General features: G+C 39.2%; 1 protein-coding gene across 3 annotated transcripts in view; it reads left to right on the top strand.

Moving 5' to 3' along the window:
- Positions 1 to 16211, top strand: part of LRWD1 (leucine rich repeats and WD repeat domain containing 1) — a 37680-nt gene that overhangs the window by 20231 nt on the left and 1238 nt on the right. For all 3 annotated transcript variants that reach the window (XM_081940716.1, XM_081940717.1, XM_081940718.1), the window contains 12 exons: positions 676 to 795; positions 2761 to 2913; positions 3249 to 3455; positions 8375 to 8713; positions 8942 to 9068; positions 10025 to 10134; positions 11835 to 12042; positions 12301 to 12373; positions 12462 to 12605; positions 13616 to 13713; positions 14624 to 14782; positions 15244 to 15368. In XM_081940716.1, coding sequence (XP_081796842.1) covers positions 676 to 795; positions 2761 to 2913; positions 3249 to 3455; positions 8375 to 8713; positions 8942 to 9068; positions 10025 to 10134; positions 11835 to 12042; positions 12301 to 12373; positions 12462 to 12605; positions 13616 to 13713; positions 14624 to 14782; positions 15244 to 15368 — 1863 coding nt within the window. The remainder of the gene's footprint in view (positions 1 to 675; positions 796 to 2760; positions 2914 to 3248; positions 3456 to 8374; positions 8714 to 8941; positions 9069 to 10024; positions 10135 to 11834; positions 12043 to 12300; positions 12374 to 12461; positions 12606 to 13615; positions 13714 to 14623; positions 14783 to 15243; positions 15369 to 16211) is intronic.

The following is a 16211-nucleotide window of genomic DNA, read 5'->3' on the forward strand; positions in this document are numbered from 1 at the left end:
TATATGAATTGCCTGACAATACAGATCTTTAAATGCAACTCAATCTCAATCCTAATTGATTTTCAGTTGCATTTGCTCAGATGTGTTGCCTCTAATATTTTTGTAAAATATCATTTACTGATTTCAGCATGTAAATAAAGTTAAAACCGTTTAAAAACTACACACTTTTACCATTTTATAAGAACAGTTGCTATGTTATGTTCTTTAAAAAGACTGAGAATCCTTCCGAGAAAGTTTTGAAATATCCACCGAGAGCCTTTGATGAGTATACATTTAAATTGATAATATATATAAAAGTTTGATGGAAGGAAGTTCTAACAGATTTTGGTTCATTTTGTTATTTTTCATTTTTATTTATGAAACTTATTTGTGCCTATCCCGTGGTTTAGAAGGCTCTTAGGATTCTGTAAAAAAATATGTATCATTGAAACAGAAATCTGCATGGAGGAGAGTTATTTAAACCATCTCTTTTAGATTGATCCTACCTTCTTAATTATCCTGAAGTTTTTTTTACTAACTGAATCAGATTAACTGGATCATTGTAAATTCAGAGTGCTGAATCTAAGATGCTCTCTACACAGCAATAGATGGCAGTGTTGGACTGTAGGCGCTTACCACATGAAGATTTTGCTTTCAAAGTTTCTTTTAAATCAAGACTACTCTTTTTCTCTCTAGGTCAATGATGATTATAAAGTTATATTTCTTTTGCAAAATCTCCGTCAGTTGAATGGCAAAGACATCACCAAGCTGGCCAATCATGTGAGAGTTGTCAACAGCCGAGAACTGACTAATAGAGTAAGTGATGAAGTATGAATAATTTCTTAGATGGTAATCAAAAATTGTACAGCATTTTTAAAGGTATTAGAGGAAAGTGAAGTGAAAGTGATTTCCTTTTTTATAAACTTGAAACCTTTTAGTTGAAACAGTGGTATAATAGTGATTTAGATAAATATTTTGCTCATCAATTTTGCAAAACCAAACTATAGCTTTGACTTTCTTATGTGTATTAGAACATTGCTGATCAGAAATATAAATAAAATAAATGAGCAATTTCCATTTTCTTTTCATGCCTATAAAAAGCTAGAAGCAACATGTTGACTGTTTTTGGTGTCTCATTTTTTATTTGGTTCTTTATGTAACTAACAACGTAATTCCTTTGCATATCCATTTTAACCAGTTCAGGGAAACTGAGTGAGTATTGGTTAGTATTGTAAGAATTAGAATTGCAGCTTAATTCTCGTGTTCTCATGACTGTTAAGAAAATGTTGGCTGGTGAATCTGATTTTATTAAAGCAGGCAACCTCTACTCTGATAAGATGAGAACAATTTCAAATCTATGAAAAGTGTTTGTGTAGTTTTCATTATTTGACATGTCACTCATAAATCCAGAACCAAAATTTGTGACAAGAAGGAAGAAGGGCTTGCATAGAGTTATCTGTTCTAGTTGCTATTTCATCTAGCTGCCTTCGACAAGTGCCTAAGCTTATTGCTTCCTCTCTGGTATGTGGATTTATTTATTTGGAAAAATACTCTTAATTTTTCCATTAATAGGCTCCTAAAATGCAATGTTTCAACATTGAAATAAGAAGCTGCCAAAGAAATATGAAATGAATTATGGATTTTAAACATTTAGTTATGGTGATTGATTGATTTAGCGATTGATTACTTAGTGGGTCTATATGGTATTTTTTTACTTGTATAGTTTTATTATTAAAATATCAATTGCTTTTATAATCAAAATACAATAACAATGTTTGGGAATTTTTTATAGAAACTTTGCAATGCAAAAGCAGCACAACTGGCTAAGATGGCAAAATTGACCACTTTGGTGAAAAACAAAAAATTGTCTACTCTTATTTCCATTAGGAAACCGCTTTGGGACTTCTTACTCAAAAAGGATTGAAATAAAACTCTGATTTGGCACCTGATGATTAGATCTCGTTTTATAGAAACATTGTGCATTGTTACTGCTTTTGTTGTTACGTATGTTTTACATGTTATGCTTTTATTTTTTGTTTAAACAGAGTAAGACATTATTTTATGGCATTATATATTTATATCTGTAGTGAAAAAATTGGAAGTTAATCTTTTTTAATGCTAATCAAAATAGAGGTCTTCTAGTCCAACCCCTACTCAAGAGGAGACCTGATACCATTTCAAGTGGTTACCCAGTCTCTTCTTAAAAATCTCCAGTGATTTTACTATTTTATAGTAAAAGTTTTAGTAAAATCATCTTTTTTCTTGTTAAATATTTAATTCTTTTTCATGCTTTTCTCCCCCCCCCCCCAACCTTTCCTATTCTTTATTTTATCAGTTTTTGAAATCCAATAGAGGGATATTTTGAAAAAAGGAGAACTAGTGGTTCAAAGTTAAGATGACAAACTAAATTAGATTAATATGGATCTAGAAAAAACCCTGTTTCCTGGGGTATCTATGGGTGAGGTTAATAAAATCAAGATGGTGCCTGCAACTGTAAAATTGAAAACCTACTGAATTTTAAGATGTGGAACATCTACAACGCACATTTAGAAAAGATGGAATCTTGATCATATGGCTGTAGCTGCTATCTTGATTTTTATTTTATTTATTTATTTTGTGCTCCCTGTAGATGCGCTCCCTATTTCTTTCTTGCTACCTCATCTGCTGGACACAGCTTGAGCAGAGTGTGTTACCTAAAAATCTCTAACATTGCATCATGGAAAGTTTTGTACAGGATCACGTATGGCTTCCCAAATCACTTTATGTCTGTCTTTTTTCTAGGTCTCTGCTCATTGGGGGAAAAATTTTCGAAACCAAATGCCTAAAACACTGTCTTCTGAACAACTGAAGCCAATTAGAAAAAAGTTCATCAGGTCTGCACAAGCTCATGTATCATATGGTCCCAGCTCCCTTGGTGATTTCACACGTTGGAGGGTAAATTCAGACTATGAATTGTTTGCATTCTTGCCACATGAATATGTAGAATTTTGGTCAGTAGATGACATTTAGAAAAAAGTAGGGCAGCAAAGCCAGAGTGTTTAACCAATAGCTTTGTGAGACATAACCTTCACACATGAAATCAAGACACCACTAACTAATAGTAAGCCAGTACAAAGCTTAGAGTAGTTAGCATTAGTGTTAGAGTTAAGAGTTAGGCAAGACAGAGGTTTTTTTTAATTCTACACTTAAAGTTGCTGAGGTTGAGAGACACTATTCTAAATTCCTTTCCTATTATAACAATTTGAGAAGTCTGTATTCTCTTATTTTAGGTGAAAATGATTGCTGAGGAATTCCTTACTTCGTTGATTAATGAGGAACATAAGTCTGCAGCAGAAGCAGCAGCAGAATCAACAGAGGAGCAAGAGGAGGAGGAGGAGGAGGAAGAAGAGGAGGAGGAGAAAGAAGAGGAGGAGGAGGAAGAAAAAGAAGAAATTAAAAAAAATACCATGGATGCTGACAAAAAAGTTACTGCTAAGGTCAGAACTCAAGAGACTCAACCCCCCCCCTTCAAAACCTGGCCCCCAATGTAGCTTGCGCAGTAAAAGTGCCACATGAACTGTTCTTGGATGCCTGTGAGGCTGCATTCTATACCAGCAAGCTTTTTGATACTTTTTTTTTTTAACAGAATTTTATTAGTTTTAAAAAAATTATCAAGGAAAAGGGTAATGGGTAAGATTACAAATTTTGACAGTTACATTATGCAGGAAATGGCCCTCCCCCCATTCTCATAACTTTCATTTATTAATACATTAGATTGTTGCTACTTAATAGTATTTTGTCAGCATAAACTTTTATCTTCAAACAATTTCAATCATTTTATATCAAACAGATTTTCTAGTTCATTTTTGTGATCTGAGTTTTCTCAATGTTGCCTCTTCTCCCCCCTCCAGCAGAGCTCCGGCACCTCCCGTGTCCTGTATGTCCCGTATAGTATCATCAGGTTTATCTAGGAGGACTTTATTTTTTTCCATGAAGGCCTCAGCCTCCATAGTTGTTTTGATTCTAACTCTCGTGTCCTCCCAGAATATTAACATACCTTCTGGCATAAGCCATCTAAACCACACCCCTTTCTGGTATAATTTCTTCGGTAAAAGCGAATAGTTTTATCTTTTATCTCTAACTTTCTTTGGGATTTGTTTCAGAATGGCTATTTCTCTATCCTTGTATTTTAGTGCTTGCCCCCTTTGTGCACTCAGAATCTCATCTCTTGTGGTCTTTCTGAGAAATTTAATGTGTACCTCCCTTGGAACATTGTGTGTTCTGGCATATGCTGAGTTTACTCTATAGACCAGGTCCATGTCTCACCCCATCTGTTGTCTGTCTTTTTTAATATATTCAGCCAATAAATTTGTCATAATATCCCTTAGATCTTCATCATCAGCCTCAATTACATTTTGGAATTAAGAAAAAAAGACATCCTTTCAAATTCCACTTTTATCTGGTGGTTCTCAAGTTCTTGGTTTCCTTTCTGCACCCCCTTCACCTCCCTCCTCATCTCAGCCGTCTCCTCCTCCAAAAGTTCCAGTCTCCGTGAATTTTGGATCGCTCGGTCTTGGTTCTCTCTGAGCTGCTCATTCATTTCTTTCAATTGATTTTTTAAGTCCTCCTGCCCCTTTAAGAGTTGTTGAAACATCTGTTGAAAGTCCACCGCAGGGGGCTTAGGCTGGAACAAAGAAGTTAGTGTCTGTTGTCCGCTGGGGCTGGACATTGAAGATGCTGGGGCGGAGCCAGCAAAACCCGGCTTCCCCGGTGGTGGTCTTTTAGGTGGCATTGTAGTAAGCAGAGATGGCAATGTCAATACAGAGAGGAAACAATTGGGAAGGTGGATAGCCAAGAGAGATCGCGAGGCAGGAAGTCCAGACAGATAAGGACCTTTTCTCAATTCTAATTCTAGGCAATAAAGCAATAAAATCCTTTGTTCCAAGTCCAGGGTAATGTAACAAGAGATTTCTCTGAGTGTCACGGAGACAAAGACAATTGCCAGCAGTTTCTGTGGGTGGAGTCAAATTTCAAAGTACATGAAGACAACGGAAGTGTGCCATCTTGCCCTGCCAGCTCCGGGATCAGAGAGCAACAAACCAAAAGTTTTCAAAGTTGTCAGAGGGAAACAGATCATCACCTCATTTTCACAATTACAGTAAAAAAAAATCTGCATTTGCTATGAGCGTGATTTCATTCCAGGCTCCCCCCTCCTCCTCCTCTGGGGGCAGAGAGCAGAACAGTTTAAAGCAGTGCTTCTCAATTATTTTCTGTCATGCCCCCCCTAGGAAGAAGAAAACATTTCGCGCCCCCCGCACGACTGTAAATAGTATCATTTGTCTATAAAATTGTTATAAGTACACCTCTGCATAACACTGTATCCTTATTAACGTATAAGAGAATAAAAAAAGAAAGAAATGTGGATCAATTTACAACAAAGAATAGCTTTATTAACTGTAGCAGAAAAGATTTAAAGGAGCACAGGATTTAAAGGAACACAATATTAAAAAAAACTTTAACCTGCAAAACAAAAATATATAAAATAATTTGAGCTGAGCCCCCCTTTACGGAGCCTCGCGCCCCCCTTGGGGGGCCCGCCCCACTATTTGAGAAGCACTGGTTTAAAGCCACTTGTCCAAGGGGGGGGGGAAATCCCCCTCCCTCCAATCACACTTCCCAGTAACAGGTTGAAAGTTTTTTCAAAAAGCTGACAGTCTTTTTATTTTCCTTCACTCATGAAAGGGAACGGGGGGAATCTCCATCTCACCGCATTGCAACTGCGTCCTTCAAATCTTCAGTTTGTCCAGCTGCCTCTACGCGAAGACGCCGCAGCGCCTCCCCTCTTGCCTCCTGATGCCTAGGGCGATGCAGGGAGCCCCCCCCCAGCCACTGCCGACACAGGGGGTGCCCCGCTATGCCGCCCCCTCGGCAGGAGCCCCTCCAAGGCGTCCTGTGTCCCCCCCGATCAAAGGGGAGCCCACCAGGCTGTATTGATACTTTTTGAGGCTGGCCCCATGTACAACATATTGCAATAGTCTAGTGCAGCAGTTCTCAACCTGTGGGTCACGACCCCTTTGGGGGTCGAACAACCTTTTCACAGGGGTCGCCGAGGAGCCTCCCATGGAGAGGCTGGCGAGAAGCCGGCCCAAAGGGAAGGAGCGGCTCGGGTTCTCCGCGCGGCGGAAGGAGAGGTGCCAATAGACTGACGAGCTTGCCAGCAGGCTAGCCCAACCTCCCATGCGGGTATTTTTCAGTGACTGTTCCTGCCCGGGAGCTCCTACAGGGCGCACACCTTCGCCGGGGTTGAGCTGCATCAAAGTGGGAGGCTTGGGCAGCAAGAAGGGCAATGACTGAGAAGAGGCTATGTAGGCTGCCCAGTCTCTACCTGACATCACTTTCCCCCCCTCCCCCCGGCACAGGCCTGGCTCCACTGAGCCGGTTCTGCTTAGTTCTGCTGGGATCCAAGGGGGAGACTGTTAGCTGCTCATCTCTTGCACGCACGCGCAAGCAAAATACCCTCCTGGGCCAGGATCAAGGCGAACGATTCTCCTCCTGCTGTCACTACTGGGCAACGAGGTGAGTAACTGTGTATGCAGCGCAGGGGAGCGACGCTGCACAGGAGACTCCTCAGCACCAGACTCAGGTCGCTGCTGTCCCCTTCGTGTTGGCTCAAGGAGGGGAATGGGGAGCAGCAGCAGCAGCTGGTTGGGTGCAGGGAGGGAAGGGCTCCAGTTCTCCTGCGCTGCACAGGGCTCTCCTTGTGCAGGACTCTGGAACTCTTCCCTCTCTGCATCCAGAGATGGCTGCTCTGGCTCTTTCCTGAGCCAACACGAAGAGGACCGCGGCTGGCACTGACCTGAGTCTGGCACTGAGGAGTCTCCTGCGCAGCGTGACTCTCTTGCGCAGTGCAGCCAGCTACTCACTTCTCAGTGGCGGCAGCAGAAGGAGTTGCTGTCCCCGCCGCCGTGATCCCAGCCCAGGAGGGTATTTTGCTTGCACGCACAAGAAAGAGATGAAAGAAAAAAGGGGAGAGAGAGAGAGAGAGAGAGAGAGAGAGAGAGAGAGAGAGAGAGAGAGAAATGAAAGAGAGCTGAAAGGAGAGAATGGAAGTGAGGGAAAATAGAGAGAAACAAATTGGAGAAGGGGGAGAGGGAGAAAGAAATGAAAGAGAGCTGAAGGGAGAGAATGAGAGAGGGAAACAAATTGGGGAAAGAAAGGAAGAGAAAAGAAAGAAAGAAAAAGAAAGAGAAGAAAGAAAGAAAGAAAGAAAGAAAGAAAGAAAGAAAGAGAAACTAACTTTCTCAGACTTATGATGAAAGCTAGATCTCTTGCAAAGAAAACTGCAGTTTGCCAGAAGGCACAAATTTACTTTTAAAGAAAATAACAGAGATGGCAAAAAATGCATCTGAAAATAAGATTATTTATAATTTTGGATAACATATTATATTGTCAAACTCAAAAGAAATCAAAATATATATCCTATTGTTGTTAGTACAATCTTGCCAGCTTCTACCAACTTAGAGTTCACTATGAAAAGATTGCAGAGAAGAAATTTCCTACAATTAATAACTTTATTTTGGTTTTGCTATCATGTTCAATGAGAAAGAAAGAAAAAGAAAGAGGAAAGTGAAAGAAAGAAAGGAAGGAAGGAAGAAGAGAAAGGGAGAGGAAAAATAGAGAAAAACAGAAATGAGAGGGAGGGGGAGAGAAGAGAGAGAGACCCTATTCCCACAGAAAACACTGAGCCATGAAACCTGGGTAGGCATGTTTGGGGGGGGGGGTTCATGTGACTGGGTGGGAGTGATCTTGAGTTGGCCACACCCACCCAGGTTTTATGGCTCCCTGTTTTCTTTTCTGTGGGAAATGGATCCAAATGGCTCTTTGAGTGTTTAAGATTGCTGACCCCTGTGCTACACCATGCTTCAAGACAACATTTCATTTATTTGTAATTAGAAATAAATATTTCACAATATATAATTACATATTGTTTTTGTGATTAATCACTATGCTTTAATTATGTTCAATTTATAGCAATAAAAATACATCCCGCATATCAGATATTTACATTACGGTTCATAACAGTAGCAAAATTACCGTTACACAGTAGCAACAAAAATAATTTTATGGTTGTGGGTCACCACAACATGAGGAACTGTATTAAAGGGTCGCGGCATTAGGAAGGTTGAGAACCACTGGTCTAGTGGATTATGGATGGATTATTTTCTGTTAATTTCAGTAGGAATGGTAACAGTGGATGGTGCTCTTTCAAATGTGAAAATAATGTTCATCTGATTGGGGACATTGTAGATTTAAGCAGAAGTCCAGGCAAATTTCTCTGTTGGGAAAGTTACTTTGCACAATTGAGATGATTTTGACAACATCAAGTTGAACGTTGCTGAACTTTTATTTTTACTAGGGCTCAGTAACTCCCAGCAAAAGGAAAGGGGCTCGTTCCAAAGGAAGAGCAAAGAGCAAGAGATCCCATTCTCAAAGCAGCTCCAAGGAAGAAGCATCACCCAGCCCCAAGAAGCTCAGCCGCTTGCAGGAGGAGCACAGTACTGCGGCCACAAGAGCCTCTCGCCCACAGACCAAGGAATCCCAGACCCCTCCGGATCCTGACGGAGCTCATCGGAATGGAGGGAGGCTTCCAAAAGCACAAAGCCACAAAAAGGCAACTCAGCAGAAAGAGGAGCGCAAAGAGGAAGAGGATGAAAGAGATGTTTGCAGCACTCCAGAGAAGGACTTGGAAGGCGAGGTAACCCCATTTCTTCCACTGTCAAAGAGATATACAGTATATAAACTCTGTGAGTCAGTTAGATAGTTATATAATGAGGTGGCAAAGGGCCTACTTTAAAAAGCTTGACTTTAAAACATGGCTGTGTTGTTGTGTACCTACCTAGATTTTAACTCCATCCAGAAAACCTCTGTTTTATACCACATATCATGGGACATTTTATGTTCAAAGCTTTCTGCCTTCTTACAGGAGACAATCACCCTGGAACCGGTCCATTTTCTACAATGTCACAGTAAGGCCAACAACAGGGATGACTTCAAGACTCAATTATGGGCCTGTGTTTTTGAGCCACCACTAGATTGTGGGACTAGAAAAGGTGAGCATGGTCTAGTGGGCTGGGCTGTCCTAGAATTAAAATGACAGTCAGTCAATCTGATCATGGTGTTCTCCAGGAACTGTCATTCTTCTTGTGAATTCTGAATTTTTATGCACATTGTTCCATAATTTTTACATGTTTGTTTTCTCCAGCAAGTTGCTTATTTGTATTTCAAATATGAAGGTGATTGCTATACAGGAGCTGCTATTTTTCAGTACACTCATAATTCAAGGTATGCCTTTAGTAAAGAAGTTTTAAATTAGTAAAGAAGTTGCAGTGACCATGTGGTGATCAGGCTGGTGCCCACTCCTAATTTAATAAAAATGCAAAGAGACAGGAGCAAATTAGGACTCTGTCATCTTTGGCGAAGAGCCTAATCTCACTCTTAGTTTAAACTTTAAAGCATCAGGCTTATCTGGGGAACTTTACTCTTGCAGTACAGGTAGTGTCACTTAACAACCACAATTGGGATTGGCAACTCCATCAATGTCATTAAGTGAGATGTCACATGACTGCAACTTTTAATTTCACTGCAAACTTCTCTAATGACTGCTTGTCAAACTGGTTGTGAAGTATGCAAAGGGAACTCATGTGACACTGTGACAGTCGTAAACACACACTTGTTACGAAATGCTTGAACCATGGGACCATGGGGATGCTGCATGGGTTGTAAATGCAAGGACTGCTTGTGGAATTATTTTTTCAGTGCTGTCATAACTTCAGACAGTCATTAACAGGGCAGTCATTAAGTGAAGTCTACCTGTATGAAGAAGAAACAGGCGTACTAAATTTAGTGTAGCAATCCTTGATTCATACTTACAAAAGTATTCTATAGATAATAGGTATGGAATGTATACATTGTATTTATTTAAATATCTGTTTCACTTCTACAGCAATTAAAAACAGGAGGCTTATGATGACAAGAGGATTACAATCACTGTGCTTTTATCTTTCAGACCCTGTGGTGAGCTCTTCTAGGACAGCAGCTACCTGTGGCGGAGATTCTGTTTGTTTGGTTGACTGTGAAACAGGCATTGTTTTGAAAAAGTACAAAGTGACTGGGGAGGTAAGGGAAACACAATTGCTCTCGCCTTTCTGCTTTTTATTTAGTGGGACATTAATCAAAAGCTTTATGAGTGCAGTGATGTCTCCTATGCACCCCATGACTTAACACGTGCTGTGTTGAATTCTGTTCTTCAAAATACCTGAATTCTATAACTATAAAACTTCCTGTTGAATTGAAATTTGACTGGGGAGGTCATCAGAAGAGTTGCAGGAGTCTGCTAAACTATAATCAGAAAATCTCTAAAAAGGGAACGCGAGTAAACTATTACGCCTTACCCCTTAGAAATTCAGTGCAGTTTTTAACAGGTTTGTATATAAGTTAGAATGTTTGGACTTCCAGGGGAAAAATAGCAAACTGAAGATGACTCCACAAAAAAATAAATTGAATGACCATGGCAGAATGAAGAATCAGCAAGTAGTCAAGCTCTTCTTAATTCCTCTGTGGACGAGGAGAGGATTTGTGATCGGCCACAAGTGCTCCAGATAGTTGCTTCATGCGAAGAGACTGCAAAGTAGAGAGTTTGGAGCTCTGAGTGATGAGGGAGATAACCATCTTGCTCAAATGATGGTTGATGGCATTGAAAGGTGCCACTATATTCACACACTTCATTTTCTAATCACTTTCAGAAATTGCTTGTAACTGCTTCAACTATTAGGAACCTTGCTTTGGATAGATAAGTCTGAAAACATTAGATGAGTTTCCTTCAATCCCTAGTGAAAGATGTTTAAAATACACGTTTAAGGATTTTTAAAAAACATGTTTTTCAATAAATAGCAAAAGGGTGATTAGAAGTTTAATTTTGGAAAGTTACAAATGGAATAAGCATACAGTTATAGAATGAAGCAAAATATTTTAACATTGGATATATTAAAGGATATTTTTGAATAATGGACTTGAGCATCTGTCTTTAGACTATGTCAAAAAGTCATTATATAAAAGTCAAGAGAAGCAAGTTCTTTCTGACAAGACCACGGTTGAGTTGAGAGTGAATTTCTACAAGAATGAAATGGAAAAATATGCTACACTGAACGTACAAAATAATCCAGCTGATGTCTTAATAATTAAAAGGAATACAATACAATACAATACAATAGTAGAGTTGGAAGGGACCTTGGAGGCCTTCTAGTCCAACCCCCTGCCTAATATACATATAACAAACCAAGAGATACCTGTATATGCAAATCTGGATAATTTTCCTGCATTGGATTTGCAAAAGAGGCTGGTTAAAGCTTTGAAAAAATTTGTGGGGTGGGACAAAGAAAAAAAGGAAAAGAAATCAAGTTCTGAGTCATTATTTAAGGGGATTAAAGAGATCAACATTGTACCAGGACTGAAATGGCAAGGGTTTGTTTATAAAGAGATGAGATATGGGAAAAAGAGATGATTTGTTATACAGTATTTAAAGAGAAAATAAGCTACTAAAATTGTTTATATGTCTGATGAAGGGAGAAATAATGTATTCATATATTTCTTTTCCTTTACTACATTCTTAGTTTTCTTTCTTATTTTTTTCTTTTCTTTTTTATGCACTTTTATTTTTTTCTTTTTGGTTTAGTTTTTTAAATCATTGTAAGGGCAATTTTTCATAAAACTACCATTTCAAAGACTGTTTGGTGCCCTTGGTTGTTTTTATCCAAGTCTACCCAAACTTCTCGTCTTGCATGGCTTCTTCCTCACCAATACCTTGCCTTTTTCACCAGGAGTTTTACACTGTCACATGGACAACTCTAACAATGGTAACAAGTGATGGGAGAAAGAAAAAACACAACGTTTTGGCTGCTGCTGGGAGAAGAGGAATCGTAAAGCTAATTCATGTGACTGCCGATTACTGTTACGGAGAAATCAAGGCTCACAAGAAACCCATTGCTACTGCTTGCTTTAGTCCAACCTGTGAAACGCACCTTTTCAGTAAGACATCTTATGTTCTCCAATCACTCATTTCTTCTGAGCATTTTTTGAGTCAAGACAAGAGTAGATTGCCTTGTTTGGTCTGCGATTACAAAGATGACAAGCTAAATCTCATATTATTATCTTCGGAACTAGCTGCAATATTCTGGGGTTCTGAGTTTGAAGGAGTGGATCTTTTTTTCCTAATTTGTTATTTGGAAGCCTATCTTTTTATTTCATTACGTCTCTTTTTCCTCTCTCTTCTCTGTCTCCCAACAGCTGCCTCCTATGACAAAAAAATATGCGCCTGGGACATTGGAATTCCAGACTGTGACTATAATTTCCAAGAAAGGTAATGATACAGGATTCCACCTTTCACATCTGCAAAGTGGTGTTTGCATTAATAAAAGAGAGGAACTGAAATGTATTTCATTTGTTAGGCAGCTGATGGTACTGGAGACCATTTCCACACCTTTACGTATTGCCCTAGTACCCTCTTGCCCAGATCGGTTCTTGGTGGCTGGTTGCGAACAGGGCTGCTTCGCCTGGGATATTAGACTGGATGATAAACCACAGAAAAACAGGTGAGTAGAAGGTGTCTTCCTGTGAAAATCTAACTGTGTGGCTGCTAAGAATCTATACCAATGTTATGGCATGTAATCAGCTAATGCCGCATATTGGAAAGATAAATTACAAGTAATCCTTGAACTACAACAGTAAATGAGCCTGGCAATTGTAGTCATAAATTGTGACAGTCAGAAAGCATGTTATCACATCAGCAAACCTGATCTCGTGACTTTTTTTGTGGTAGTTGTTAAGCAAGCATGGTGGCCATAAAGTGAAGTCATTGTTCGCTATGGGACATTTTTTCTCCAGTGTTTAGTGGTTGTAATTGGGACACTACACCTTTCATCAGAAGAAAACCACACCTCTTTTGCCTATTCTGTATAAACAATTGGCAGCTTTTTGATAAGGGATTTCTTTGATATCAAACTGCTCTTTACATAGGATGTTTTAGCTGAGCAAAATATTATAAAAATAGGCAAAAATAAAAAGAATTTAAAACTGAAATTGGATTTTAAAATTGGAGTTGGAAAAAATAAGTAGCATTTTTTTGGAGAACCCTAAAAACTGCATTTTTTGCTACTTCTGGAAGACCATCTGTGGCTCGGACTCTGAATGGCAAACCAGTTACGATATAACTCTGACTTGTAGTTAGTTATGCCAAACTTAATGATTTCTAAATTCTCCTTACATGCAAAAATGATTAACTAGCAATGCTAATATATGAATGTTTTCAGTTGTCTACTATTTTCTATCAGTGGTTATTCAAGTCTTAGGATGTATTTTTTCTTCATCTAAATCAATGGTTTATCTTGTTAGAGATTCATGGACTGATTCCAGTGTTCACTGAATTGTGGTCCAATGTCTATCAAGATGTACAGTACAAACAACTATAGCCTATGTATTTTGAAGATGTTCACTTGTAATAAGGGTTAAAACCAACATATTTATTATTAGAGCATTTGCTTACTGTAGGTTAAAGTCACACTAATTGCTCAATACATTAATTCTTTATTTTCTAACATTTCAGAGCTTTTGAAGTTGAATTTCAATTTCCAGATGATGAAGGGAATGACACGTCTTCTCATCGGGTGGATGGCCTAGCCTTTCTGAATGAAGACATTGTGGGTAAGAAATAAGCATTATGATATGTCAAAGTAAATTAGGGAAATTCATGGGAGCATCTTTTCTTTTTTTGCATGATCATTTTTTTTATAAAGCGCCTCTCCCACACAAAAGAGCAACACATAATCTCAAAATATATTTTGGCTTAACATGTACATTTAGAAAACAGAGTGGAAGAGGATGAAATGGAAAAACTAAGAGATTAGTATTCCCTCAGAGCTGCTGACCCATCTATATTTACAAAGAGTAACAATAGAGAAGGGAAATGTTAGAGTTTGGTGTTATTTCTGTGTTATTTCAGTCTGTTTTTTCTAAAGAGAATAAGGAGGCTTTGTGTAAACAAGGCTTGCATGGAGTTTTTTCCAGGCTGTTCCATGCTTAGTATGGAACATAGAAAATTCTGAACTTCCTACTACCCATTAGAACTCTTCTATCTTGGTATGTTTTAATTTAGAATAATAAATGATGCCTGACATTATTTTATGCTATACACCAAGATTCTCCAACCTTGGGAATTTCCTGGAGTGGGAACTTCAACTCCCAGAATTTTCATCAATGGTCATGGAATTCTGGGAGTTGAAGTCCATACTCCTGGAAATTATTCCCAAAGTTGGAAAACAATGCTATGTTTACATTGGACCAAAGCCACTGAATTCAATTGATTGATGTCAAAGGCATTTTACAGGATGTGTTGTAAGTTATGAGCTTATGAGTAATAGCTGTATTATTAAGGGCTTTAAGATCGCACCACAATTGCCAGAAAATAAATGTTGTAATGTCATTGATGTTGCACATTTTTATTGAGCCTGCTGTGATAATTGCTTTAAAACAATAGTGAATATAGGAAGAAATGCTGATCTAGCAGCAGACCCATTGTTTAGCAAGGGTACCAGTGTTTTTTTTTCCTCTTCAGTTACCAAGAGTTCAAAGAGAGCATCTATAAACCTCTGGAGCTGGAGTCGCTCTTTCAAACAAGGGAAAGGTGGGCGGAGGACAGTACAGGCTGTCATTCTGGCTGAACTGGAATGGTCTTCAACAGATCTTCCTTACCTCACTCTCAGTACATGCCCAAGTAAGTGCTGGTATCATCTCTGAATAGCCATGGATATATAGCTCCATTCATGTCTCTGGCACAAACATGTCATCTGCCACCATTTTAGTTTATTACAGCTGCTATTGCTTCTTTGTCCCCCCAGATAAGCTTAACCAGTTGGGTTGGAAACTTGAGAATACTCTTAAATAATAACAGATTATCACCAGGGTGTTTATTTTATGAAATACTGCAGTTCCAGATTAATGTAGGTTTACCTTTCGGGCAGTAGATGATGTTAGCTCCCTGGTTTCAATCCCCAGCATGCCAGGACCCCAGACAAGCATTGGGGAAGAGGTAGAGTAAGAATATAGTTGGTAGGAAGGGTGGAGGCTGGTAAGTGAACTGAGAAGGCACCCCAGCAAAATGCGCTCCAGATGTGGAATTCAAACCTGGCCTAGAAGCATTTGAACAATTTGGTGATACTTGTTTTACTTTTGCAGCAGAAGAATATGTGTTCTGTGGTGATGAGAAAGGAAGCATCTGGATGTATGACCTCAGCAACCATTTGTCAGCTCTTTGTGCCACCAAGGAAGATTGCCCAACCGAGAGAATAGGGCCTTCCCAGGTATTCAAGGATATGGTGTCTAGGTCACGCTGATCCAATGTTGGTTGATTTGAGTTGTAGTAACAAACAAGTGTTTTATTCGATTTTGAGGTCACCCAATGCCAAAATGTTCTGGGCAGCTTAATAATTTTTTTTGTTTATTAATTTGCAAATTAAATTTATAAACTTAAACATTTAAAAGCACACAGGTAAGCCTCAACTAATGACAGCAGTTGGGATCTAGATTTCCATTGCTAAGCAATGCAGTCGTAACGCATGATGGCATTCCTTAACAATTCATGCAGTCCTGACTTCCATCATTAACTGAATCCCATGGTTGTTAAAGAGGCCAGGTTTTTACAACCAAGTTAGTTTGCAAGCAGGCTGGCTGGCAGGTAAGTGGCTGCTGGAGGGTGGAAAGGGGTATGAGGAAGGCACATTGAGGCTCAGGGAGGGTGTAAGGGGTGTATGCAAATGGTCAGCATGGTACAAGAGCAGAAGGGTTAAGGGAGAGTGCATGGGTGGGGGAGATTTACCCCAGTGATTTGTGACCTTCTTTGCTGGCTTCCTGATTGACTTTCTGGGGAAGCTCCTAAATGGAGATCATGATCCCAGGGCACTGCAATCGGTCATAAATGAGACCTGATTGTCAAGCACACAGATTATAATCATGTGTCCATAGGGATGCTGGGTGGCTGGAATTCCGAGGACCAGTTGTAATCCCTATTCGTTTCACATCATAATTTCAAATGGTTGCCAAATTCTCATTGCACATGTTACACACGCCTTGCGTTAATTGAAATTTGGGTTACATCAAACACAACCTGGCATAGATTTACAATTTGCACTAAAATAATATTGCAT

Source organism: Natrix helvetica (genome assembly GCF_964273705.1).
Source record: "Natrix helvetica genome assembly, chromosome: 2".
NCBI classification, from domain to species: Eukaryota; Metazoa; Chordata; class Lepidosauria; order Squamata; family Natricidae; genus Natrix; species Natrix helvetica.